Source organism: Dipodomys ordii, unplaced genomic scaffold (assembly GCF_000151885.1).
Source record: "Dipodomys ordii isolate 6190 unplaced genomic scaffold, Dord_2.0 Scaffold221, whole genome shotgun sequence".
NCBI lineage: Eukaryota > Metazoa > Chordata > Mammalia > Rodentia > Heteromyidae > Dipodomys > Dipodomys ordii.
Genome location: NW_012267437.1, coordinates 572,858 through 597,974, shown reverse-complemented (window position 1 = coordinate 597,974; position 25,117 = coordinate 572,858). Strand labels below are relative to the sequence as shown.

Here is a 25,117-nt window from a genome sequence, read left to right as displayed (position 1 = left end):
GCCACTCCCGGCTTTTTTTTTTTCTGCTTATGTGGTGCTGAGGAATCAAACCCAGGGCCTTATGCATGCAAGGCAAGCGCTCTACCACTGAGCCACCTTCCCAGCCCCACTTCCAGTTTTTTCTGGTGATTAATTGGAGATAAGATTCCCATGGACTTTTCTGTCCAGGCTGGCTTCAAACTGTGATCCTCAGATCTCAGCTTCCTGAGTAGCTATGATTACAGGTGTGAGTCACCAGTGCCTGGCTCTGTTTTTAACTTTTTTTTTTGGTCAGTCATGGGGCCTGAACTCTGGGCCTGGGCCCTGTCCCTCCACTCTTCAGCTCAAGGCTAGTGCTCTATCACTTGAGCCACAGTGCCACTTCTGGCTTTTTGTGCTTATGTAGTGCTAAGGAATCGAACCCAGGGCCTCATGTATGCAAGGCAAACACTCAACCACTGAGCCATCTTCCCAACCCCTGTTTTTTTCCATTTTTAAGTATACTCAACTGCAGAAATTTATACATAAGAAATTTCAGATATTCTAAATTCCATGGTAAATAGAAGTAACCAGTCACTATTGGCTCACATCTTATACTCCTAGCTTCCTAGTTACTACTATGGAGGCTGAGATATGAGGATCATGTTGAAAGCAGACAAATCCAGAAGACTCTTATCTCTAGTTAACCAAGAAAAGCCATAACTGGAAGCGTGGCTGAATTGGTAGAGTGCCAGCTGTGAGCAAAAAAGCAGAGGTGGGGGGAGAGCGGGGAGGGGAGAGAGAGAGAGAAAGAAGCAAATTCAAGCCCCAGGACACTCTCTCTCTCTTTCTTTCTCTCTCTCTCTCTCTCTCTCTCTCTCTCTCTCTCTCTCTCTCTCTCTCACACACACACACACGGAGTTAGAATGGTTTTTAGTGAACATCCCCATTTTGGCTGTGCAAACCTGTATACCAACTTTATTTAGGATACTTACTCCTGCCCCCAGCCTAGTTAAACTTAGCAGTGCCTGCTAGCATACATAGAATCAATGTGCTAATCACAGACAAGTCCTGCCTGTTGGTGACAACAGCCAGCTCCAGCCCTGGGCATCACTCCCGCGTCCCCCCCGCATCTGAGGACTGGGCTAAGAACTTCTGGTAATGTAGTGTAGATTGAGAAAGAGCTATAGATACTGGCTAACACATGCAACTGCCTAGTCTCCTTTGGGATAAATGCAATCACTTTACCTAATGTTTCTTACTTTCTGTAGTGCTGCACCAGGGAAACCGGATCCTGGTTAAAAGTTTGTCCCTTGACCCTGGCCAGAGCCTTGAGCCTCATCCAGAAGGTCCTCAGCGGCTTCGCTCAGACCCAGGCCCCCCCACTGAAATCCCTAGCCAGCGTCCTTCACCACTGAAGCGGGCACCGGGCCCAAAGCCGCAGGGTAAGTATTTCCAGAAAGAACAGAAAAATGGCCCAGGGGAGAGGACAGAGGAGGGAGACGTTAACTGGCAGCAGAGGAGAGCACTTCATTAGAAGTACCCAGAGGTTGCTGGGTGTTCACTGATGGCTCACACCTATAATCCTAGCACTCAGGAGGCTGAGACCTGAGAATTGTGGTTCAAAACCAGCCCAGGCAGGAATGTCTATGAGACTGTTAATTCCAATTAACCAGCAAAAAGCCAGAAGTGGAGGAGCAGTGGCTCAAGTGGTAGAGTGCTAGCCTTGAGCAAAAAAGCTCAGGGACAGTGCTCAGGCCCTGATTTCAAGCCCCAGGACTGGCACATATACCTGAAAGAAGTATCTGGAAGTACCATTGTCTCAGGGGCAATGCTACCAATCCAGCAGGCAGACGGCCTGTACCCTGGGGTTAATGTGCACATACCCCAGGCAAAAAAAGAAGGGATTTAGCTGGGTAGGGTGTCTCACACCTGAGGCTGAGATCTGAGGATTGCAGTTCAAAACCAAGCCTGGGCAGAAAAGTCTTTGAGACTTGTATCTCCAATTAACCACAAAAAGCTGGAAGTGGTACTGTGGCTCAAGTGGTAGAGAATGAGCCTTGAGCAAAAAGCTCAGGGATAGTGCCTAGACCCTGATTTCAAGCCCCAGGACTGGCAAAATAAAAAATTAATTAATTAAATTTTTAAAAACGAAGTTTGTCAAGAGGGTAAGGAGGCCTGGCTACCATAGTTACAATAGTCACCTCCCAATCTAGCTCATCAACATTTCTCCTCTTTTTCCCCATCCAAATCTCCAGTTCCCCCAAAGCCCAGCTACCTGCAGATGCCCCGGATGCTTCCCCCACCTGAGCCCATCCCTCCTCCACCATCACGCCCACTGCCTGCAGACCCTCGAGTGGCCAAAGGTCTGGCTCCCAGGGCAGAAGCCAGCCCCAGTTCTGCAGCTGTATCTTCACTGATTGAGAAGTTTGAACGGTGAGTCTGTTCCTTGTGAGAGCCTTGTAGGGAAGGGTAGGTCTGGGACAGGAAGGGAAAATTGTAAAAGCCCTCTCAGTCAAGCTCATGTTGTGCCTCCATGTATGTCTTCTGCCTTCTGCCTGTGCCTCAGAGAACCTGTGATTGTCACCACCGATAGGCCAACCCCTGGCCCCTGTCCCGGACCCCCAGAGCCAGCTATGTTGCCACAGCCACCCCTGCAGCCCCCAGTGTCCCAGCTTCCTGAGGGTGAGGCCTCCCGCTGCCTGTTCCTGTTGGCTCCTGGGCCCCGGGATGGTGAGAAGGTACCCAACCGAGACAGTGGCATTGACAGCATCAGCTCACCATCCAACAGTGAAGAGACCTGCTTCGTCAGTGATGATGGGGCCCCCAGTCACAGCCTCTGTCCTGGGCCCCCTGCCTTGGCCAGTATGCCTGTTGCTTTGGCCGATCCCCACCGGCCTGGCTCTCAGGAGGTTGACAGTGACCTGGAGGAGGAAGAGGACGAGGAGGAGGAGGAAGAAGAGGAGGAAGAGGAAGTGAAAGACAGAGAAATCCCAGTGTCCCCAATGGAGAGACAGGAGTCCGTGGAGGTACTGACCCATGTTCACCAAGAGGCAGGACCATGTGCAGAAAACCAAGAATCCTGGCTTCTGTGTTTGGTTCTTCCCCAAACAAGGCATTGTTTCCATGTAGGATATTTTATTTCTTGCTGTTGTTTTGGTTTGGTTTTTGGGTGCTGGTCCTGGGGCTTGAACTCAGGGCCTGGATACTGTCACTAAGTGTTTTTGCTCGAGGCTAGTACTCTGCCACAGCTCTACTTATGGCTTTCTGCCAGTTAATTAGAGATAATGGGGCTGAGAATGTGACTTAGTGGTCTAGTGCTTACCTAGCATGCATGAAGCCCTGGGTTCGATTCCCCAGTACCACATAAACAGAAAAAGCCGGAAGTGGTGCTGTGGCTCAAGTGGTAGAGTGCTAACCTTGAGCATAAGAAGTTCAGGGGCAGTGCCCAGGCCCTGAGTTCAAGCTCCAGGACTGGCAAAAAAATTAGAGATAATGGACTTTTCTGCCAGGGCTGACTCTGAACTGAGATCCTGAGTAGCTAGCATTACAAGATGGAGCCACTTAGCGTGGCTAGCATTTTTCTTTAGCTTTTTTGGTCCCCTGGACCTATATACCTCTCTCCAATTATATGACTGCCAAAATGGCCATGTACTATTCCAAATACCAATTTAGGAAAGTGTTTCTGGGCTGGGAAGGTGGCTCAGTGGTAGAGCGCTTGCCTTGCATGCATGAGGCCCTGGGTTCGATTCCTCAGCACCACATAAGCAAAAAAAACTGGAAATGGCACTGTGGCTCAAGTGGTAGAGTGCTAGCCTTGAGCTGAAGAGCTGAGGGACAGCACCCAGGCCCAGAGTTCAGGCCCCACGACCAGACCCCCCCCCAAAAAAAAATTGTGGATGTGGTTCCACTCTCATCAGAGAATCATTAGGTGACCCTCCAGTTTTCTGCCTTGAAGATGGGCATCCTGGTTAGGGATCTTTATTTATTTATTTATTTTGTCAGTTGTGGAGCCTGAACTCTGGGCCTGGGTGCTGTCCCTCAGCTCTTCAGCTCAAGGCTAGCACTCTACTACTTGAGCCACAGCGCCACTTCCAGCTTTTTCTTCTTATGTGGTGCTGAGGAACCGAACCCAGGGCCTCATGCATGCAAGGCAAGCACTCTACCACTGAGCCATCTTCCCAGCCCCTGGTTAGGGATCTTTAAACTCCTTTCTCAACTAGAAATTTCCATGGTTCTGTAGTTGGGTGACACTGAGAAATTGCCTTCCCTGTGTAACCCACCACTATAAGCCTCAGTTTCTTTATCTGTATAACAGAAAGCCTCTCACATTCCAGAGAGACTTCCCCACAGCTAGGGGAGGGGCCAAGACCAAGAGCCTTAAAAGGGCCTAAGGTTGTGGAGATGATGGCTTTTGGCAGCATGGATCCCTTTCTGAGCTCTGGCCTTCTAACAATTTTTCAAACTGCATCCTGTTTTCAAACCTGGTCTGCCAAGATCAAGCTCAGTGAGAGGATGAGGCCATGGACTACTGAGATGAAATGTGCTTAATAAGTGTGTGTACAGTGAATAGGAAACTGAGCCAAGCCACTAGGAAATTGATTGTATTGATTGATTGATTGATTGATTGTGTGTGTGTGTGTGTGTGTGTGTGTGTGTGTGTACACTCAGGCTGGAACTCATGCTCATGGGCTCTTGCTTGACATTTTTGCTCAAGGCTAGTACTCTACCACTTGATCCACATCTCCATTTCCAGCTTTTTGTAGGTTCTTTGGAAATAAAAATCTTTCTTGGAACTGGCTTCCCAGTCTAGTTTTGAACCTCAGATCCTTATAAGTAGCTAGCATTACAGGCATAAACCACTGGCATCTAGCAGAAAATGGATTTTTAGCATTTTCAAGTCCTGTGACTTGATCTCAGGGGTTGGACAATCTCCCTGAGTTGTTTTTTTTGTCAGTCATGGGCCTGAACTCTGGGCCTGGTCGCCGTCCCTCAACTCTTCAGCTCAAGGCTAGTGCTCAGCCACTCAAGCCACAGCACCACTTCTGGCTTTTTCTGCTTATGTGGTGCTGAGGAATCAAACCCAGGGCCTCATGCATGCAAAGGAAGCACTCTACCACTGAGCCACCTTCCTAGTCCTCTCCCTGAGTTTTTATGCCCAAAGCTAGCACTCTACCACTTGAGCCACAGCTCCACTTCCAGCTTTTTTGGTAGTTTAATGGAATTAAGTCTCATGGACTTTTCTTCACCAGCTTCCTTTGACCTCCTGAGTAGCTAGGATTACAGGTGTGAGCCACCAGCACCTGACGATTTTTAGCCTTTCTTTGTTGTTGTTGTTGTTGTGGTTGTGGGACTTGAACTCAGGGCCTGGGCTCTGTCACTCAAGGCTAGCCCTCTACCACTCTGAGCCACAGCACTATTTCCCAATTTTTACCATTTTTATAATTCTGGTTTTCCTCATACCCAGATACTAAGCAAGCTTTTTTGCTGGCAGTGATTTGAGTGGGTGAATAAATAGCTAATAGTTATAGACTACTCAATCCTTTGGTGGTATTTATGGATAATGAGTCTTAAAAACTAAACAGTTCACTAACTTATTATGCAAGTTAGTGAATGGAAGAAATGAGAGTTGAATCCAGGAGGTGTGAGTTCCCAGTTTCCATGCTTAACCACTATGAATAAGAAAAGCAGATGAATGAGTAAATGAGGGCTGAGGGAAGGAGTATATGCCATCAAAATCGAGGGTAAGCTTTATGATCCACCTTTATGAGCCAGGGGTAAAGCTTGGGTCAGGGTTATATAAGGGTGGTGTTAAGCTTGGAGCAGCTTATAAGCTGATCTTGAATTTGAGGGGAGCAGGGTGTAGCAATACTCACTTGTTGTCCCAGGTACTAAAGAGCTACTAGGGAGGAATTCTTGAGCCCAGAAGTTCAAGGCCAGCCCAGACAGCATAACAACATGCTTTTTTTTCATTAAAAATATTAGTTTCCATTAGCTGGGTGCTGGTAGCTGATGCTTGTAATCCTAGCTACTCAGAAGGTTGAGATCTGAGGATCCTCATTCAAAGCCAGCCCAGGCAGGGAAGTCCATAGGACTCTTATCTCCAATTAAGCACCAAAAAAAAGCCAAAGTAATGCTGTCTGTTACTCAAGTGGTACAGAATTAACTTTGAGCACAAAGACTCAGGGACAGCACCCAGGCCCTGAGTTCAAACCCCAGGACTGGCATACACATACACATAAAAATAGCCAAAGCAAAAAGGGTTGGAGATGTGGTTCAAAGATTGAGTGCTTACTTGCAAATGTGAAGCCCTGAGTTTAAACCCCAGTATCCACCCCCCCCCCAAATAAAGAAGAAGAAGATAGGTGTTGGCAGCTCAGACCTATAATTCTAGCTACTCAAGAGGCTGAGATATGAGAATTGTGATTCGAAGCCAGCCTGGGCAGGAAACTCTGTGAGAATCCTATCTCCAATTAACCATCAAAAAGCTGGAATTAGAGCTGTGGCTCAAGTGGTAGAGTGTTAGCCTTGAGCAAAAAAAAAGTCAAGGAAAGTGCCCAGGTCTTGAGTTCAAGCCCCAGGACCGGTATCAAAATAAAACATTTCCAGGAAGCCCAGCGCCGGTTGCTCACACCTTCAAGCCTAGCTACTCAGGAGGCTGAGATCTGAGGATCTCGGTTCAAAGCCAGCCCCGACAGGAAAGTCCTTGAAACTCTTATCGCCAATAAACTACCAGAAAAAAATGGAAATGGCACTGTGGCTCAAGTGGCAGAGCACTAGCCTTGAGCTGAAGAGCTGAGGGACAGCACCCAGACCCAGAGTTCAAGTCCCATGACTGACAAAAAAATCCCAAGGCTTATATTAGGGTTATGATCAGAGATTATCTCCTTGTTTCTAGCTGACTGTGCAGCAGAAGGTATTCCACATTGCCAATGAACTCCTGCAAACTGAGAAGGCCTATGTTTCTAGACTTCATCTTCTGGATCAGGTGAATGGCCCCTCACAGGTCCTGGGACCCCAGAACCTTGTAGGAAGTTCCAAGGGGAAAGTGATAGAAGCCGAGCCCAATCCCACCACTGAGGCTAGCATTTAAAGGTGCTAAGGCCCCTCTCTGACCAAGAGACAACTTGTTCATGAAGCAAACTCTGATTATAATCTGAAGTTTGATCCTTGTATCAACCCTCACTTCTGTGAGCAGATATATCATTCCTGACTGTGGCTCTGACATGAATGCTGACTCTTTTCCCCTGATCTTGAATTTACCCTCACTGTGAGTCTTATTCTACCCCATGGCCTGTTCCTGACCCCTAATATAATAGAATCCCCAAGGGTAGAGATTTGTGTCTGCTTTATTGCCTGCTCCATCCCAGCCCCAGGATAGTGTCTAACAATGCAGTAGACAATCAAAAATCTTTGATAAATGAATAGATTGAATTTCAACTATTTTTCCCATTCAATCTGACCTTGACCATGATTCTGACTTCTCCTTATACCAACACCTAGCTCTAGGTTTTAACTTTGACAACCTATAGTCCAACCTCATATATAACTTATTTCCATTCCTTCGCTCCTCATTTTGAAAACCAATGCTAACCCCATAGCTCCACAAAGCTACTCACAAACATGAGCCTCACCTGTAAGCTGCTCCTTGCCCAGCTAAGCCTGAGGCCTAACTGGGTTGAGAAAGCCTGCCCTCTTCCACAGGTGTTTTGTGCCCGGCTGTTGGAAGAAGCTCGGAACCGCAGTTCCTTCCCTGCTGATGTGGTCCACGGCATCTTCTCAAATATCTGCTCCATCTATTGCTTCCATCAACAGTTCTTGCTGCCAGAGCTGGAGAAGCGTATGGAGGAATGGTGAGAGGCCCCAGCACCAGGCTGCCTACTCTTCTGTCCATTTGCATGCCAAGTCCAGGCTGGAATGGGGATAATAATAAGAACAGTTGGTCAATGTGTTAATACTTGAAGAGAGTTTAGGAAATACTTGATGTACAGGTGTTTCATGACTGAGAGCTGTTATTTTTAAGTTCTTGATGGAAGTGAGAATGGGATGTGAACAAATAGATCCATAGCCTAGGGGCAGAGAAGGATTCAGAGAGGAAGTAATGTCTAGGCTGGGTCCTGACCGTGAAGAGTAGGGTTAAAGGGCACCTCCAGGTTTTCTTCTTCCAATCCAGCCTTTAGATTTTTTTGTTAGTTGTGGGGCTTGAACTCACAGCCTAAGTGCTGTCCCTGAGTCTCTTTATTCTCAAGGCTAGCACTCTACCAATTGAGCCACAGTGCCACATCCGGTTTTTGAGTGGTTAATGGAGATAAAAGTCTCATGGGGTCTTTTCTGCCCAAGCTGGGTTTGAATCACGATCCTCAGATCTCAGCCTCCTGAGTAGCTAGGATTACATGGGTGAACCACCAGCAGCCGGCCAGCCTTTAGATTTTATGCTGCCTGTATGAATGGTCTTTCTTTTTCTTTTTCTGTCTCTCTTTTTTGATGATTGGTCTTTCTTTTATATGAATGGTCTTTCTTTTTCTTTCTGTCTCTCTTTTTTGTCAGTCCTGGGGGCTTGGAACCAGAGCTTGGGTGCTGTCCCTGAACTTTTATGCTCAAGGCTAGCACCCTACTGCTTTAACCACTGCTCCACTTCACGCTTTTTCAGTAGTTACTTATAGATAAGAGTCACACAGACTTTTCTGTCCAGGATGTCTTTGACTGCAGTTCTCAGATCTCAGTCTCCTGAGTAGCTAGGATTACAGGCATGAGCTACTGGCACTTAGCTTCTCTTTCATTTTCTTTTTCATCTCTGTCTTTTCTCTCTCTCTGTGTCTCTCTAACGTGCCAGTACTGGGGCTTGAATTCAGGGCCTGCTATTCTCACTTGGCTTTTTCTGCTCTAAGCTGGCATGCTGCCACTTGAGCCACATCTTCTCTTCTGGTTTTTTGATGGTTAATTGGAGATAAGAGTCTCACTTTTCTGTCTGGGCTGGCTTTGAAACACAATGCTCAGATCTCAGCCTCCTGAGTTGCTAGGATTATAGTCATGAGCCTCTGGTGCCATGGTTTTGAATGATCTTTCTAAACAAAAATCAGACCATGTCAGTCCCTACTTAAATCATCTCCATGTTCTATACACAGAAAATGAAGTGTGTCCCTCTACCCAGAATGTGACCACAGAGGGATGGTTCTGCTTTTCCCTCCCCACCACACACACACAACCTGCGGCCTCAGGTCTGGTCTGTTTCCCACATCAAACTGTGATTGATGAGATGAGGAGTGATCACTTTGTGTCCCCTACCAGACAGTGATGCTGTTAAGGCTCGATGTGGGATGAATTTCTATGTCCCCAGCAGTATCCAGCATAAGGCCAGGCACAGAATCAATAATGAGTATAAGAGGTAGGCCTTGCTATAAGCTCAGGGAGACCATTCCAGATATTGTCTCAAGCTGTGATCTCAGGTCAAAGCAAGCCTGTTGCCCTAATTGGCCTTATCATGTAAACTGCATTTCCGATCAAGCAGACTGGCTGAGAAATGTGTTTCGAGGCCAGGTGTCTGGTGGCTCATGGCTTTAATCCTAGCTACTCCAGAAGCTGAGATCTGAGGATCACAGATCAAAGCCAGCCAAAAATAGAGGTATGGTTCAAGTGTTAGAGCACCAACCTCAAGTGAAAAGACTAAGGGGACATCATCAGCATCCAGGCCAAGTTCAAGCCCCAGTACCAGATACACACACTAGTTTATTACAGAAAGAATGAATTAAAACAAGGAAGGTACAATGTGTGGGTAGCTGGGGCCTTTAAACCTAGCTGCTAAGGAGGTTGAGATCTCAGGATTGCAGTTCAAAGCCAGTGTGGTAGGAATATCTGTGAGACTCTTTTGTCCAGTTAACCAGCAAAGATCATAAGTGGAGCCGTGATGCAAGTGGTAGAGTGTCAGCCTTGAGCCAAAAAAGCTAAGGAACAGTGTCCAGGCCTTGAGTTCCAGCCTCAGAACTGGCACAAAGTGAAAGAAAAAGAGGGAGGGAGAGAGGAAGGAAGGAAGGAAAGGAGGGAGGGAGAGAGAGAAGGAGAGAGGGAGAAAGACAGAAAGAAGGAAAGAGAAATGAAAGAAAAAGAAAGAAAGAAAGAAAAGGGGCTTCCAATGGTCTGCCTGGGGATGGAGGCCTGTGGGGAGAGCTCCTAATGACTAAGGATCAGCAGGACCATGTCAGCCTCTGCTTCTACTCCAGGGACCGCTACCCACGCATTGGAGACATCTTGCAGAAGCTGGCCCCCTTCCTCAAGATGTATGGCGAGTATGTGAAAAACTTTGACCGGGCTGTAGAGCTGGTTAACACCTGGACAGAGCGCTCCACCCAGTTTAAAGTCATCATCCATGAGGTGCAGGTAAGTGTTAAAGCTGGAAGGAACAGACTGTGGGAGGAGAGATCTGCAGGGACCTGGTGACAGGGGTCTGCAGCCGAACCTCAGCCCCTCTGCTTCTGCTTGTCACAGAAGGAAGAAGCCTGTGGCAACCTGACACTGCAGCACCACATGCTGGAGCCTGTGCAGCGCATCCCACGCTATGAGCTGCTTCTCAAGGACTATCTGTTAAAGCTGCCTCATGGCTCCCCGGACAGCAAGGATGCCCAAAGTGAGTGTGATCACCCACACTGGCAGCCCTATGCCAGATATTGAGGCAGGATCCCAAAACTGAATTCATATGATTACCCTTTCGTGATCATGTACTTAAGATCCCACAATACCACCTCTAAACTCTAAGGCCTGTATTAAGGCTCTGATGTGAGACCCCAGGATGGATCTCTAGGTTGGGATTCCAACCTAAGTATCCAGAAAGAATATTTGGGAGGAGTTCCTCATGAGCATCTTCTTAATTGGGACCCTAGCATTTGAAGAGTTTATCCAGAATGTTTCCTTAAAGGGATTCATCTGTGTGTGCATGCACACACATGCAAGTGTGTGTGTTCATGCACACACACACACACACACACACACATTAGTCCTGGGACTTGAACTCACGGCCTGGACACTGTCGCTGAGCTTTTTTGCTCAAGGCTAATGTTTTATTACTTGAGTCACAGCTCCATTTCCAGATTATTTTGGTAGTTAATTGGAGATTAGAGTCTCACAGGCTTTCCTGCCTGGGCTGGTTTTAACACTGGATCCTCAGATCTCAGCCTCCTGAATATCTAAGATTACAGGTATGAGCTACTTATGCCGGTCTTCATCCTTTCTTTTTAATGGAATTGGAGATCGAACTCAGGACCTCACACTTGCTAAGCAGGTGCTATGACTAGCCAGATTTTGTTGGTTATTTTGCACATGGAGTCTTGTGGACTTTTGTGCCTGGGCTGGCTTCAAACCAAGATCTTCCAAATCTCAGCCTCCTAAGTACCCAGAATTTCAGTTGAAAGCCACCAGTGCCTGGCTTGCGGGTTATTTTTGAGATAAGGTCTTGCTTCCTACCCAGATATGTACCTGGGAATGATCTAACTATGTTTGCCTTCCCATTGTTGCTAAGGTAACAGGCATGAACCACCATGTCCAGCTGTTGGTTGAGAAGTGTTCTCATGAAGTTTTCTGCTCCAGATTCACCTCAAACCACACCCTTCCCAATCTCAGCCTCCCAAGTAGCTAGGATTAAGAAGGTGGCTCAGTGATAGAGTGCTTGCCTTGCATGCCTGAGGCCCTGGGTTCGATTCCTCAGCACCACATAAGCAAAAAGAAAAAATCCAGAAGTGGCACTGTGGCTCAAGTGGTAGAGCGCTAGCCTTGAGCTGAAGAGTTGAGGGACAGCGCCCAGGCCCAGAGTTCAGGCCCCACGACCGGACCCAAAAAATAAATAAATAAATAATCGTGAGGCCCAAGTAGCTAGGATTACAAGTGTAACCCACTGATACCTGGTAGATCTATCTATTTCTGAGGTTGACCCCTAGATGCATCCCCACATGAAGATGTAACAAGAATAAAATGAAACTGGGCCTCAACTCCTAGGGAGTGAGCTACCATCAAACTGTGAGCCCAGCCTGTCACTCCACACCCTCAGGCTAGGACCTTTTTACTGAGTCTCTGTGACTAAGCACATCAGAAAGAGGTCTGTGTCATCAAACTTCTCATTTTCTATTCACCAGAGTTAAAGTGGCCAGTGCCATACCCACTGGCTACTCCCCACAATGAACTCTGCAAAGAACCTTCTAGTCTGATCAGAAAACCTACAGACTTCTCTCTCTAGAACTGAGCACCCCAGATTGGTCCCTGTATTTTCTCCCTCTCAGATTTGGGTCTCAAGACTGAGATACTTCTTTCCCACACACTGAACCACTAGAAAAGTACATCACTAGATTCCTTCAGTGTCTACCCCATCTACAAAGTCAATGCACAGATAGGTCACTCCAGTGTCTACTCCATTTCTCCTTTCCTAGACTCTTACTTCCATTTTATTCACTGATTAACTCAATAGCTACTTACTGAGTGTTCTGTGCATTGTCCTAGGCACAGGGTATATGGAAAACAGACAAGATCCCAGGCCTGGGGGTATGGAAAACAGACAAGATCCCAGGCCTGGGGGTATGGCTCAATTAGTAAAGCTCCTTTAGAAGCAAAGTGTAAAGCCCTGAGTTTAAACCCCAGTGTAGGGGGGAAAAATGTGTAGACCAGATCCTTAATGTCAGAAAAACATGTCTTCTAGTTAGGGAAAGACACAATAAACAAAAGTAAATGAACATATGGGAGAATATTAGATAGGAGCTAAGTATGATTAAGTGAACTAGAAGAGAATAATGTGACAGTGACTGTCTAGTCTACTTTAGATTAGGAAATTTCTCTGAGTTAGAACCTGAAAAAGAGCTAGTGCTGGTGACTCACCTGTAATCTTAGCTCCTCAGAGAGCTGAGATCTGAAATATCTCACTTCAAAGACAGCCTAGGCAGTAAAGTCTACAAAACACCATCTCCAAAATATTTAGTAAAGGCCAGGTGCCAGTGGCTTATGCCTATAATCCTAGCTACTCAGGAGGCTGAAATCTGAGGATCACAGTTTGAAGCCAGCCCAGGGAAGAAAAGTCCATGAGACTCTTATCTACAAAAACTACTCAGAAAAAAAAACAGGAATGGTGCTGTTGCTCAAGTGGTAGAGCACTAGCTCTTAGCTCAAAGAGACTCAAGGACAGTCTCCAGGCCCTCAGTTAAAGCCCCTGGACCAGCAAAAAAAAATTCAGTAAAAAGCAAGGCTGGAGGCATGGCTTAAGTGATAGGGCACCAGTTGTGTAAGAAGCCAAATAAGTAGAGGTCCTGAGTTCAAACGCAATACTGGCAAAAGAAAAAAACAAAATGGGAGGAACTTGTTCTAGAAAAATACAACAGGTGCCAAGTCCCCAAGATGGGAAGACTGGGAGAAATTGGGAGTGGGCATATCTCTGGACCAACAGGAAGGCTAGTATGATGAGCATGACAAATAAGGGTAGAAGGGGAGAAGTGGGGTTGGAGAGAGGAGCAAGACTTCAAAGGCTGATACAAGAAGATGGGCTGAATCTAAGTATGGTGGGTGCCATGGGAAATTTTGATCTGGCCTACATGGGAAGCAAGAGAGAGAGAGTCAAGATTTGTGCACTAGTGGCTCACTCCTGTAATCCTAGGTACTCAAGGGACTGAGATCTGAGGATCACTATTAGAAAACAGCCAAGAAAGAAGAGGCCATAAGACTCTTTAGCTCCAGTTAACCAGCTATAAGCTGGAAATAGAACTGTGGCTCAAGTGGTAGAACACCAGCCTTAAGCAGAAAAAGCCAAATGAAAGCACCAGGTCATGATATCAAGCCCCAGTACCAGGAGAGAGAGGGGGGATAGAGAGAGAGATTGAGAGAGGGAGGAAGAGAGAGAGACCCATGAAATCAGAAGGGGGGCTGGGAAGGTGGCTTAGCGGTAGAGTGCTTGCCTTGCATGCATGAGGCTCTGGGTTCGATTCCTCAGCACCACATAGACAGAAAAGGCCGGAAGTGGCGCTGTGGCTCAAGTGAGCTGAAGAGCTGAGGAACAGCACCCAGGCCCCACGAATGACGAAACAGTTTAAAACAAAACTTTACATTAAAAAAATCAGAAGGCATTTACAATTTACAATGATGGCTTAGATGAAGTTATTATCAGTGGAAGTGATGAGAAATAGTTCAATTCAGGATATATTCTATTTGGAAGTGGTACTGATAGATTGGTTGGTTGATTGATTGATGCCAGTCCTGGGGCTTATCCCTGAGCTTCTTTTGCTCAAGGCTAGCCCTCTACCACTTGAGCCACAGCACCACTTCTGGTGTTTTTCTGAGTGGTTTATTAGAGATAAGAGTCTCATGGATTTTCCTGCCTGGGCTGGCCTCAAATCATCATCCTCAGATCTCAGCCTTCTGAGTAGCTAGGATTGTAGGCATGAGCCAGCAGCTCCTGGCAGTATTTTATTTTTTAGTGTGCAGGTCCTGGGGATTGAACTCAAGGACTGGTCACTGTCCCTGAGCTTTTTTTGCCCAAGACTAACACTTTACCACTTGAGCCACAACTCCACTGATTTGGGATATATTAAAGTGGGGCTACCAATTAAAACAGTTAGATCAGTCTAGAATTCCAGGAAGAGAGATTTGGATGCCATTGGCACATGGATAGTATTCAAAGCTGTGGGGCTAGCCAGAATCATGGAAGAGAGAGTAAGTCAGGAAGGAAAGAGGTCTAACAAGAGGCTCCAATGTTGGGGCACCTGCCTAGAAATGTGAGGCTGTGAGTTCAAACCCCAGTATCACCAACAAAGGCATTATAATAAATATTTTTTCTCTGTGTGTGTATGTGTGTACACATGAGCATGCATATAGGATTTGGACCTAGAGCCTCAAACATACTAGGCAAGTGTTCTACCACTGAGCTATATCATTCGCCCACAACAAACGTGTGTGTGTGTGTGTGTGTGTGTGTGTGTGTGTGTGTGTCGGTCGTGGGGCTTGAACTCTGGGCTCTGTCCCTGGGCTTTTCAGTTCAAGAAGAATGCTCTACCACTTGAGCCACAGTGCCACTTCCAGTTTTCTGGTGGTTAATTGGAGGTATGAGTCTCATGGAGTTTCCTGCCCAGGCTGGCTTTGAAATAGTGATCCTCAGATCTCAGCCTCCTGAGTAGCTAGGATTACAGGCGTGAGCCACCAGTGCCCAGCTGGCAACAAACATTCCTAAAGCTAACTTCTGAGCAACAGCTTTACTTTTTCATGAAGTGGTTTTAAGGTTATAATCAGGTTTTCATATTAGAAAAATACATTTTATCTCCAGTTAACCAGACAAAAGTAGAGGTGTGACCCAAGTGTAGAGTATCAGCCTTGAGGGGAAAAGCCAAGTGAGAGTGTGAGTCCCTGAGTTCAAAACCCTGTACTAGCATGAACAAAAAGAAAGAAACTTGAAGCCTGATCCCAAAAAACTGACTCTTCCATCCCACACACTGAAAATTCACCAAGCTCTCACACTGGATTTGCTAAATTCCCTGGTGTTAATCCCTAGCAAAACCCAGAAACTAGCCTGGGCTTGGTGGCTCACACTTGTAATCTTAGCTACTCAGGAGGCGAGATCTGAGGGTTACAGTTCAAAGCTAGCCTAGGCAGGAAAGTCCATGAGGCTCTTATCCCCAATTAACCACCAGAAAACCAGAAGTGGTGCTATGGCTCTAAGTGGTAGAGAACTAGCCTTGAGCAAAAAAGCTCAGTGACAGTTGGCCAGGTACTGAGTTCAAGCCCCACTACCAACAAACAAAAAGCAAAACAAAAGAAAAACTTGAAACTGAGCAGCCAAAAGTGAGCTCCAGAGATTCCACTCTAATCTCCCTAGTCCAAGTCCCCCAGAATGAAGACCTCTATTTCCATCCATCAAATTGAAAGTCCCTCACTAAGCCTTTAGCCTAATGCCCTAGATTGTTCCCAAATTGTCCCCTAGATTGTCCCCATCCAAGCTAAGAACATAAGCTTGTCTTCCTAGTCTTAGCTCCCAGACTGACTCCCCCCAGATTAAGCTCCCTGTTTTCTACTGAATTTATGGATTGAGACATACCCAGACTGGGTCTAAAGACTGCAATCTCCAGACTAGGTCCTGTTTAGGGATCCAGGAAGGGGACTTCACCATTCTATTGACTCTATATTTTGTACCCATCTGACCCCTGCAGAATCACATTATTCACATTGAGTTTCCAGGACTCAGTTCTGCAAATTTCCTTCCATGTTTGGTTTTTTTGGTAGTTCATGGGATTGTTCACCTGGGCTGGCTAAGAACCTCCATCCTTAGATCTCAGCCTCATGAGTAGGGAGAAATCCAGTATGAACCATTAGCACCTAGCCCCACATGGAAACTGTCATTAGTGACCCCCAAAGCAAGTTGCCAATGTAACTTCCCTAGACTGATCCTAAGACTGAGTCCCCACACCCCTGCCTTTATATATATATATATATATATAGCGGCTTGAACTCTGGGCCTGGTTGCTGACCCTCAGCTCTTCATCTTAAGGCAAGGGCTCCACCACTTGAGCCATAGCAATACTTCTGGTTTTCTGGTGGATAACTGGAGATAAGAGTCAGAGCATATCCCGGTTTTCTAATGGTTAGTTGGAGATAAGAGTCTCATGGATTTTCCTGCCTGGGCTGGCTTTGAACCGGGATTATCAGATCCCAGCGTCCTGAGTAGCTAGGATTACAGTGTGAGCCACTGATGCCCGGATTATGGTCTGTTTTTTGTTGGTGGTGGTGGTGGTGGTTTTGTTTTTTGGGCTTGAACTCGGGGCTTGGGATCTGTCCCTGAACTTCTTTTGCTCAAGGCTAGTACTCTACCACTTGAGCCACAGCAGCACTTCCCACTTTTTCTTAGTAGTTTATTAGAGATAAGAGTCTTACAGACTTTCCTGCCTGAGCTGGCTTCAAACCGCTATCTTCAAATCTCAGCCTCCTGAGTAGCTAGGATTACAGGAGTGAACCACCAGCATCAGGCCACGTGTTTTGATTATTAAATGCCTTTGTTGATGTCATCCATACTGAATTCCCCATTAAAATCAATCTGCAGATTGACCTTTTCAATTTTTTTCTTTTGTTTGCTTTTGCTTTGTCTTGTATGCTGATCTTGGGGCTTTAATTCAAGTCCTGGGCACCGTCCCTGAGCTTCTTTTTTTTCGGGGGGGGGGGAAGGGGTCCAGTCGTGGGGCCTGAACTCTGGGCCTGGGCGCTGTCCCTCAGCTCTTCAGCTCAAGGCTGGCGCTCTACCACCTGAGCCACAGCACCACTTCCAGCTTTTTTCTTTTTGCTTATGTGGTGCTGAGGAATCTAATCCAGGGCCCCATGCATGCAAGGCAAACGCTCTACCACTGAGCCACCTTCCCAGCCCCACCCTGAGCTTCTTTTTGCTCAAGGTTTGGCCTCTATCACTTGAGCTGCAACTCCACTTCCAGCTTTTTTGGTAGTTAATTGGAGATAAGAGTCTCACAGATTTCCCTACCCAGGCTGCCTTCAAACTACAATCCTCAGAGCTCAGCCTCCTGAGTAGGTAGGATTACAGGTATGAGCCTCTGGCACCCAGCTAGCTCTTCAAATTTAGAATGTTTCATACCAATCCTATCCCTATTTGAATCCCTAGAACAAACCTCAGAACTTGAGCTTGGCCTACTGAGCTTCCTTCATGAGCCCACTCCCGACCCCCACCCCCCAGAAAGAATTTCCCTGTCTGGTTCTCACTAAATCTCTGAAGGAGATCCTAAGGTGAGCTCACTATTTTACCCCTCCAACTAAAATCCCCAGGATGAGCCCCACTGAATCATAGCTCTGATTCCTCAGACTGACTCACCCACTTTCTGGCTCCCAAGCTGGACTTTGGAGTCTGGACTGTAGCTCAACTCCCCAAACTAGGTGAGCTGGAACTGCTGACCTCAGATGCCTACATTAAGCCCAAGACTGAACTCCAAAACCAGGAGCTCAACCTGCCAAACCCACAATAGGCCTCAGTCAAGCATTCAGACTAAACCCCTATAGCAAATTCCCCAAACTCTCTAGCCTAAACCTCCAGGTAAACTCCTAGACTTCATTCCCACATTGAACCCTTAGATGGAACCTTACACATTGGACTCCTGGAAATGCCAATCTACCTCCCACATTGTGTATCTCCACACACAGCTACCTAAAGCAAGCAAAACCTTCAAGCCTGTGCCCAGCAATCTACACAGTCCTGAGCTTGTGTGCCCAAGCTTGCCAGTCTTCTTCCTGTCCTCTTCCCTGAGCTTTCTCTACCCCTGTCACTGATCCTGTCCCTTTCCCTTGAGTGGCAAGGACAGAATATGTAGGAGAAAAAATGCAGCAGTGAAACATGCCTCACCTCCCAGGTAAACCACCTAAGGCAGCCACCTTCTCTGTGAGTGTTGGTTTTGCCATTAGATAAATAGGGCACAATCATACCTATCTTACAGAGTTAAGACTGTGGAAGGAGCTGATTTATGCAGAACACCTGTGTTGGAGAGGGGCATTGGACTTGTGAGGATCACCTACTTTACTGAGGGATACAGATACAATGACAGTCCCAGTAGGACTAGTGGGATGGAAGTGAACAGAGGGGAATGTGGGAACCCAGATGGCCCTAACCCAGCCTGAGTACTCAGGACAGGCTTACAGAAGGTGAAGAACTTCAGTAAGACTCAGTGGCTGTTGGCCTGGTGGAGCAGGTTGGGACATGTTGAGGGAGGCATACGTGGAAGAAGCCAGAGGTCTGCAGAAGCCAATCACCAAGGGCTTTAAATGGCAGCTAAAGGGCTGCTTCTTTCCCAGCAGGCACAGAGGAGCCATTGACAGGTTTGAGCAGAAGAGCAAAAGGGAGCAGTGTGTTATGTAGGCTTTTCTGATGGCCAGGATTAAAGAGGGTGGGAGAAGGAGGCTCTTCACCAGAAAGGCATATGAAAGCCTCAGCTGGGCCAGTGAACACAGATCTGCTTGGTCTATGACTCAAACTTGATCATGGAGATGCACATTCCTAGCAAAACAAGACTTGATTTGAACCAGACAGAAGTTGCTCGTGCCTGACAACTTAGGAGGTTGAGATCTGAAAATCCTGATGTGAATCCAGGCAGGGAAGACATCTGAAAAACACACCTCCAATTAACTAGCAAAATGTCTGAAGTGGAGTGATGGCTCAAGTAGTAGAGCACCAATCTTGAGTGAAAAGGCTAAGTGACATTATGAAGCCCTGAGGTCAAGGTCTGTACTGGCAGACACACACATACACACAATTTCATTTGTTATATAAATGAGCCCTCTTCAGAAATGCCACCTATGTCCATTCGGTGCCAGGTGCATGTTCTTTTTTTTTTGTCAGTTGTGGGACTTGAACTCGGGCTGGGCGCTGTGCCTGAGCCTTTTTATGCTAAAGGCTAGAGCTATACCACTTCAGCCACAGTGCCATTTCCAGTTTTTGCAGATAAGAGTCTCACGGTTCTTTTTTGCCCATGCTGGCTTTGAACCAAGATCCTCAGATCTCAGCCTCCCTCCTGCGTAGCTAGGATTTTGAGCCACAGCACCACTTCCAGTTTTTTTCTGCTTATGTGGTGCTGAGGAATCAAATTCAGGGTTTCAGGCATGCAAGGCAAGCCTCTACCATTGAGCCACCTTCCCAGCCCCTACCCTGAACATTTCTAAGCTTATTATAAATCCTACATAAATATCATTTGTAAAATTTGTTTGACATCCCATTACATGAGTACACCATACTGAGCCCCTCCCATTTGATACTTTTGCTTGGAGTTTGACTATATTCTAAACAAAACTTCAGTGAAAAGGTACTTGTACAAAGAGTATGTTCCTATAATCAGAAATATTGAAACAAAAAATCATTTTTCTCTCTTGTTTGCTTTTTTGTGGCACTGGAAATGGAACTGAGGGGGCTCATGCATGCTAAGAAAGTGCTCTACTAGCCGGGCGCTGGTGGTTCATGCCTGTAATCCTAGCTACTCAGGAGGCTGAGATCTGAGGATCCCGGTTCAAAGCCAGCCTGGGCAGGAGAGACCATGAGACTCCTATCTCCAGTAAACCACCAGAAAACCGGAAGTGGTGCTGTAGCTCAAGTGGTAAAGCGCTCGCCTTGAGCTGAAGAGCTGAGGGACAGCGCCCAGGCCCAGGGTTCAAGCCCCACGACCGACAAAAAAAAAGTGCTCTACTACTGAGCTACATCCCCAGATCTTTCTTTTCTTTATGTGACTGATGTTTTCTGATAGAAAAGCTCTCTTTCTCTCTCTCTCTCTCTCTCTATATATATATATATAGTGTATGTGTATATATGTCTATATATATACACACACATATGTATATATACATATATATGTATGAGCTGGGTGTCATTGATTCATGCCTGTGATCCTAGGTACTTAAGAGGCTGAGATCTGAGGATTAAGATTTGAAGCCAGCTGGAGCAGGAAAGTCTATGAGACTCTTATCTCTAATTAATTACACCAAAAAGCTAGAAATGGAGTTGTGCTCAAGTGGTAAAGTGCTAGTGTCCAGGCCCTGAGTTCAAACCCAAGGACTGGCACAAAAAAATGTGGGAATAACCAAACTTCTCTTAATGCAGATGAATGTGTACATTACTGGTAGTGAAACTAACTTGAAAGAGGATACTCATACCTTAATAATAAAAGCTCTCCTGGGCGCCGGGGGCTCATGCCTGTAATCCTAGCTACTCAGGAGGCTGAGATCTGAGGATTAAGGTTCAAAACCAGCCCAGGCAGGAAAGACCTTGAGACTCCTATCTCCAATAAACCACTAGAAAACTGGAAGTGGTGCTGTAGCTCAAGAGGTAGAGCATTCACCTTGAGCTGAAGAGCTGAGGGACAGCGCCCAGGCCCAGAGTTCAAGTCCCATGACCGACCAAAGAAAAAAAAATAATAAAAGCTCTCCAAAGACCATGAGTGAAAAAAAATGTGGGAGAAAGCTAGATATTGTAGTGTGAGCCTGTAGACCCAGCTATGCAAGTCTGAGACAGAAACATTCCTTGAGCTCAGGAGTCTGAAATCAGCAAGAGCACTATAGCTACATTGTGTTCCAAAAATGAGTAATACAAAAAAAAAAACCCAACCCTCTAAAGAGGACAATGAAAACCACACATAGTCCCACCATCCAGAGACAGCTTCCTGCACATGGATGTTTCCTCATATTTACATATGTAAATGTTATTGTTGCTACTACTAATGGTAATAGTAATTTACCAAGCTTCCATTTTGTTGGCTGCCAGCTAACCTATATACTGTGATTCTGCTACTGTGGCATCAGCTGAGACTGTTTCTGATTTCAAATGATGTTGCTATGGATTTATTTTTGTGTGTGTGATACTGAGGATTGAACTCAGGACTTCATACTTGCTAGGCACATGTTCAATCACTTGATCCACACTTCCAGCCCCTTATTGTGTTGGTTATTTTTGAGGTAGAGTCTCACTCCTTAGACTGCCCTGGGCTGCAGTCCTCCTAATTGGGCTTATCCTCTCCTTATTGCCAGAGAGCAAAGCTGCCTATGTAGCACTGCATCTAACTATTGTACTTACCTTGTAGCTAGGAGTGCAACTCTGCTCTGAGCCATTAGTTGAGATGGGGTCTCTGGATTTTATTTTTGGCTTAGGCTAGCCTCAAACCACAATCTCCTAAACTCTGCCTCCAACTAGCTAGGATTACAGACTGGAGGCATCATGCCCAGTGCTGTGGACGCCTTTAGGCTGAACATTCTGGTATGAGGAGATTGTGGACAGGACAGGAGATGCTATCCATGGGGGAAAGAAGCTCCCAGAGCTTCCTCTCTGCTAATCTCCCATCTGATCTTGCCTCTTTGTTCCCCATAGAGTCTCTGGAGCTGATAGCCACAGCGGCAGAGCACTCTAATGCTGCCATTCGCAAGATGGTGAGTGGTTCTCCTAGCACTTGCCCATCCTTGGCCACGTGTCTTTGGTATCTCTGTCCTGGGATTGGGGATGGGCTTATGCCTTGAAGATATCCAGGGGGCAATTGACACCCCAAGCCCTGCTGTCTTCTTCCAGGAGCGAATGCATAAGCTGCTGAAGGTATATGAGCTGCTAGGAGGTGAGGAGGACATTGTCAGCCCAACCAAAGAGCTCATAAAAGAAGGCCACATCCTGAAGCTCTCAGCAAAGAATGGGACCACTCAAGACCGATACCTCATACTAGTAAGTGTCAGCTGTGGAGTCGGTGGTGGGAGTGGATATTCCCTTTCTTCCTCTATACAGATGAACCTGGTGCTCACTCAAGGCTGTGCCACCTCCTATCTCTATTGTTGATGGTTTTTTCTAGAGCTGAGGACTGAACTTGGGGCCTTGTACTTGCTCTTCCACTGAGCTAAATCCTCAAATCCCAGCTCTGTTTTGTTTTGTGCCAATACTCAAGCTTGAATTCAGGGCTTGGATGCTATCCCTTAGCTCAAAGCTGGCACTCTGACACTTGAGCCACAGCTTCACTTCAAGCTTTCTGCTGGTTAGTTGGAGATAAGAATCTCATGGATTTTTCTGCTTGGGCTGGCTTCAAACCATGATCCTCAGATCTGGGCCTCCTGAATAGCTAGAATTACAGACATGAGCCACTGATGCTTGGTTCTGCCATCTCCAGTTTATTGCAGTCATTCATTGTGTTTTAACGAAAACACTTATGTTGGGATTTGTTCTCTTTTTTCGGGGGGGGCCTTTATTGGGGCCTACACTAGGGGCCTTGTGCTTTTGCTTGTTTTTGGTTTTGTTCAAGGCTGGCACTCTACCATTGAATCATACTTCTACTTCTGGCTTTTTGCTGGTTGATTGGAGATGAATCTCATGGACTTTTCTGCCAGGGCTGTTTTTTTTTTTATTCCTCCAAATATTTCTTTATTGAGATTAAATGATTAGATAAATTTCACAGTAGTGTGGTATAGTTATACTTAGCTAAAGTCACAAACACCTTTTAACCTTCACTATTATAATCCTCATTATCTTAAGATAATGCTTATGAACTTTATGAACTTTTTTTCTTTTTAATTGTGAAAATACCGTACAGAGGGGTTACAGTTACATGGGCAAGATAATGAGTACATTTCTTTCTTTTTTTTTTTTTTTGTCAGTCGTGGGGCTTGAACTCTGGGCCTGGGCGCTGTCCCTCAGCTCTTCAGCTCAAGGCGAGCGCTCTACCACTTGAGCTACAGCACCACTTCTGGTTTTCTGGTGGTTTATTGGAGATAGGAGTCTCACGGTCTCTCCTGCCCGGGCTGGCTTTCAACCGTGATCCATTACAGGCGTGAGCCACCAGCGCCCGGCAATGAGTACATTTCTTATCAAGCATTGTTGCCTCCTTCTTTGTTAAAAATGTGGAACGCTTCACGAATGTGCGTGTCATCCTTGCACAGGGACCATGCTCATCTTCTCTGTATCGTTCCAATTTTAGTATATGTGCTGCCAAAGCGAGCACAACTCTACGAACTTTAACAATAGAACTATTTCTACTAAATTGGGTGATAGGTACATTTCTTTCCTTTTGCTTAGTGTCAGCTGTTCACTCAGGGTCTGGGCATTGTCCCTGAGCTTCTTTTGCTCAAGGCTAGCATATACCATTGAGCCACAACGCCACTTCTAGCCTTTTCTGTTTATATGGTACTGAGGAATTGAACCCAGGGCTTTATGCATGCTAGGCAAGCACTCTACCACTAAGCCACATTCCCAGCCCAGGGCTGGTTTTAAACCACTATCCTCAGATCTCAGTCCTCCAAGTATCTAGGATTACAGTTGTGAGCCACCAGGACCTGGCTTTTCTTTCCTCTTCTTTTTCTTTTTTTCTTTTGTCAGTCATAGGCCTTGAACTCAGGGCCTGAGCACTATCCCTGAATTTTTTGCGCAAGGGTAGCTCTCTACCACTCTGAGCCACAGCTCCACTTCTGGATTTCTGGTGGTTAATTGGAGATGAGTGTCACAGACTTTCCTTCCCAGACTAATTTCAAACCATGACCCTCAAATTTCAGCCTCCTGAGTAGCTAGAATTACAGGCATGAGCCACCAATGACTGGCTTTCTTTCCTCTTCTTCACAGATGATATAACTCAGATTTAGAGAGAAGGAACTTGCCCAAGGTCATCATATATATATATATATATATATATATATATATATACACACACACACACACACACACACACACATATACATACATACACATACATATCAATCTTTTCCTTTCTAGTTCAATGACCGCCTCCTTTACTGCGTGCCCAGGCTGCGGCTGCTTGGCCAGAAGTTTAGCGTGCGGGCACGCATCGATGTAGATGGCATGGAGGTAAGCACCAGGAGGTGGGAAATGAGAACCCAGAGTGCATGCTGCAGAATGCTAGGGCCCTGGGGAGCTCAGTAAGCCTCACCATAACCCTTTTTCCATCTATCCAGCTAAAGGAAAGCTCCAACTTCAACCTTCCTCGGACCTTCCTGGTATCAGGAAAGCAGCGCTCCCTGGAGCTCCAGGCCAGGTACCTATCCTTGCCTATGACTTCCCTCCGAACCCCTCTTTCCTTCAGATATGCTGAAGCATTCCAGACACCTTTCCCCCAAGATGCAGGCATGTTCTTCAGCAATGGGGTTGATCTCTGAGGGCTAGCCACCATATGGATTTAGGGTGAGTACTCCAAGCATGAAGAAGATGCAGCATTCCTGCCAGGGGAGCCTTTAGTAGATTGAATAAGCTCTCTCTGATTGAAATGAACATTTCTTCTGGTGGGCTATGTTAGAGGACGGTAGTATGGTAATCCTATCGTGAATAACAACATCGCAACCAGTATATTGTAGATTCACTGACTTTAGAGAAATATCTAAAATAACCAGAAATAACCAAATGCAATGCTTGGTCCATGGTAGGAGCCTGGTGTGGGACAAACAACCCTAAAACATTTGCTGGCCAGGCACCAGTGGCTCACAACTATAATCCTAACTGCTCAGGAGGCTGAGATTTGAGGATCACAGTTCAAAGGCAGCCTGGGCCAGAAAGTCCATGAGACTTTCCATTTAGCCATCAAAAAGCTGGAAGTTGAGGTGTGGCTCAAGTAGTACAGTGCCATCCTTGAGTGAAAAAAAAAAACAAGCAATATCCCTAAGTTCAAACCTCAGTACTGAAAAAAAACTGAAGTAAAAAATGACT

General features: G+C 46.2%; 1 protein-coding gene across 1 annotated transcript in view; it reads left to right on the top strand.

Annotated features, from left to right (window-relative positions):
• Nucleotides 1–25,117, top strand: part of Fgd1 (FYVE, RhoGEF and PH domain containing 1) — a 53,338-nt gene that overhangs the window by 15,734 nt on the left and 12,487 nt on the right. Inside the window, exons 2-12 of the mRNA XM_013035806.1 lie at nt 1,230–1,403; nt 2,217–2,394; nt 2,528–2,987; nt 6,857–6,946; nt 7,663–7,811; nt 10,176–10,332; nt 10,441–10,579; nt 21,803–21,861; nt 21,998–22,144; nt 24,173–24,265; nt 24,373–24,452. Coding sequence (XP_012891260.1) covers nt 2,243–2,394; nt 2,528–2,987; nt 6,857–6,946; nt 7,663–7,811; nt 10,176–10,332; nt 10,441–10,579; nt 21,803–21,861; nt 21,998–22,144; nt 24,173–24,265; nt 24,373–24,452 — 1,526 coding nt within the window. The 5' untranslated portion in view covers nt 1,230–1,403; nt 2,217–2,242. The remainder of the gene's footprint in view (nt 1–1,229; nt 1,404–2,216; nt 2,395–2,527; nt 2,988–6,856; nt 6,947–7,662; nt 7,812–10,175; nt 10,333–10,440; nt 10,580–21,802; nt 21,862–21,997; nt 22,145–24,172; nt 24,266–24,372; nt 24,453–25,117) is intronic.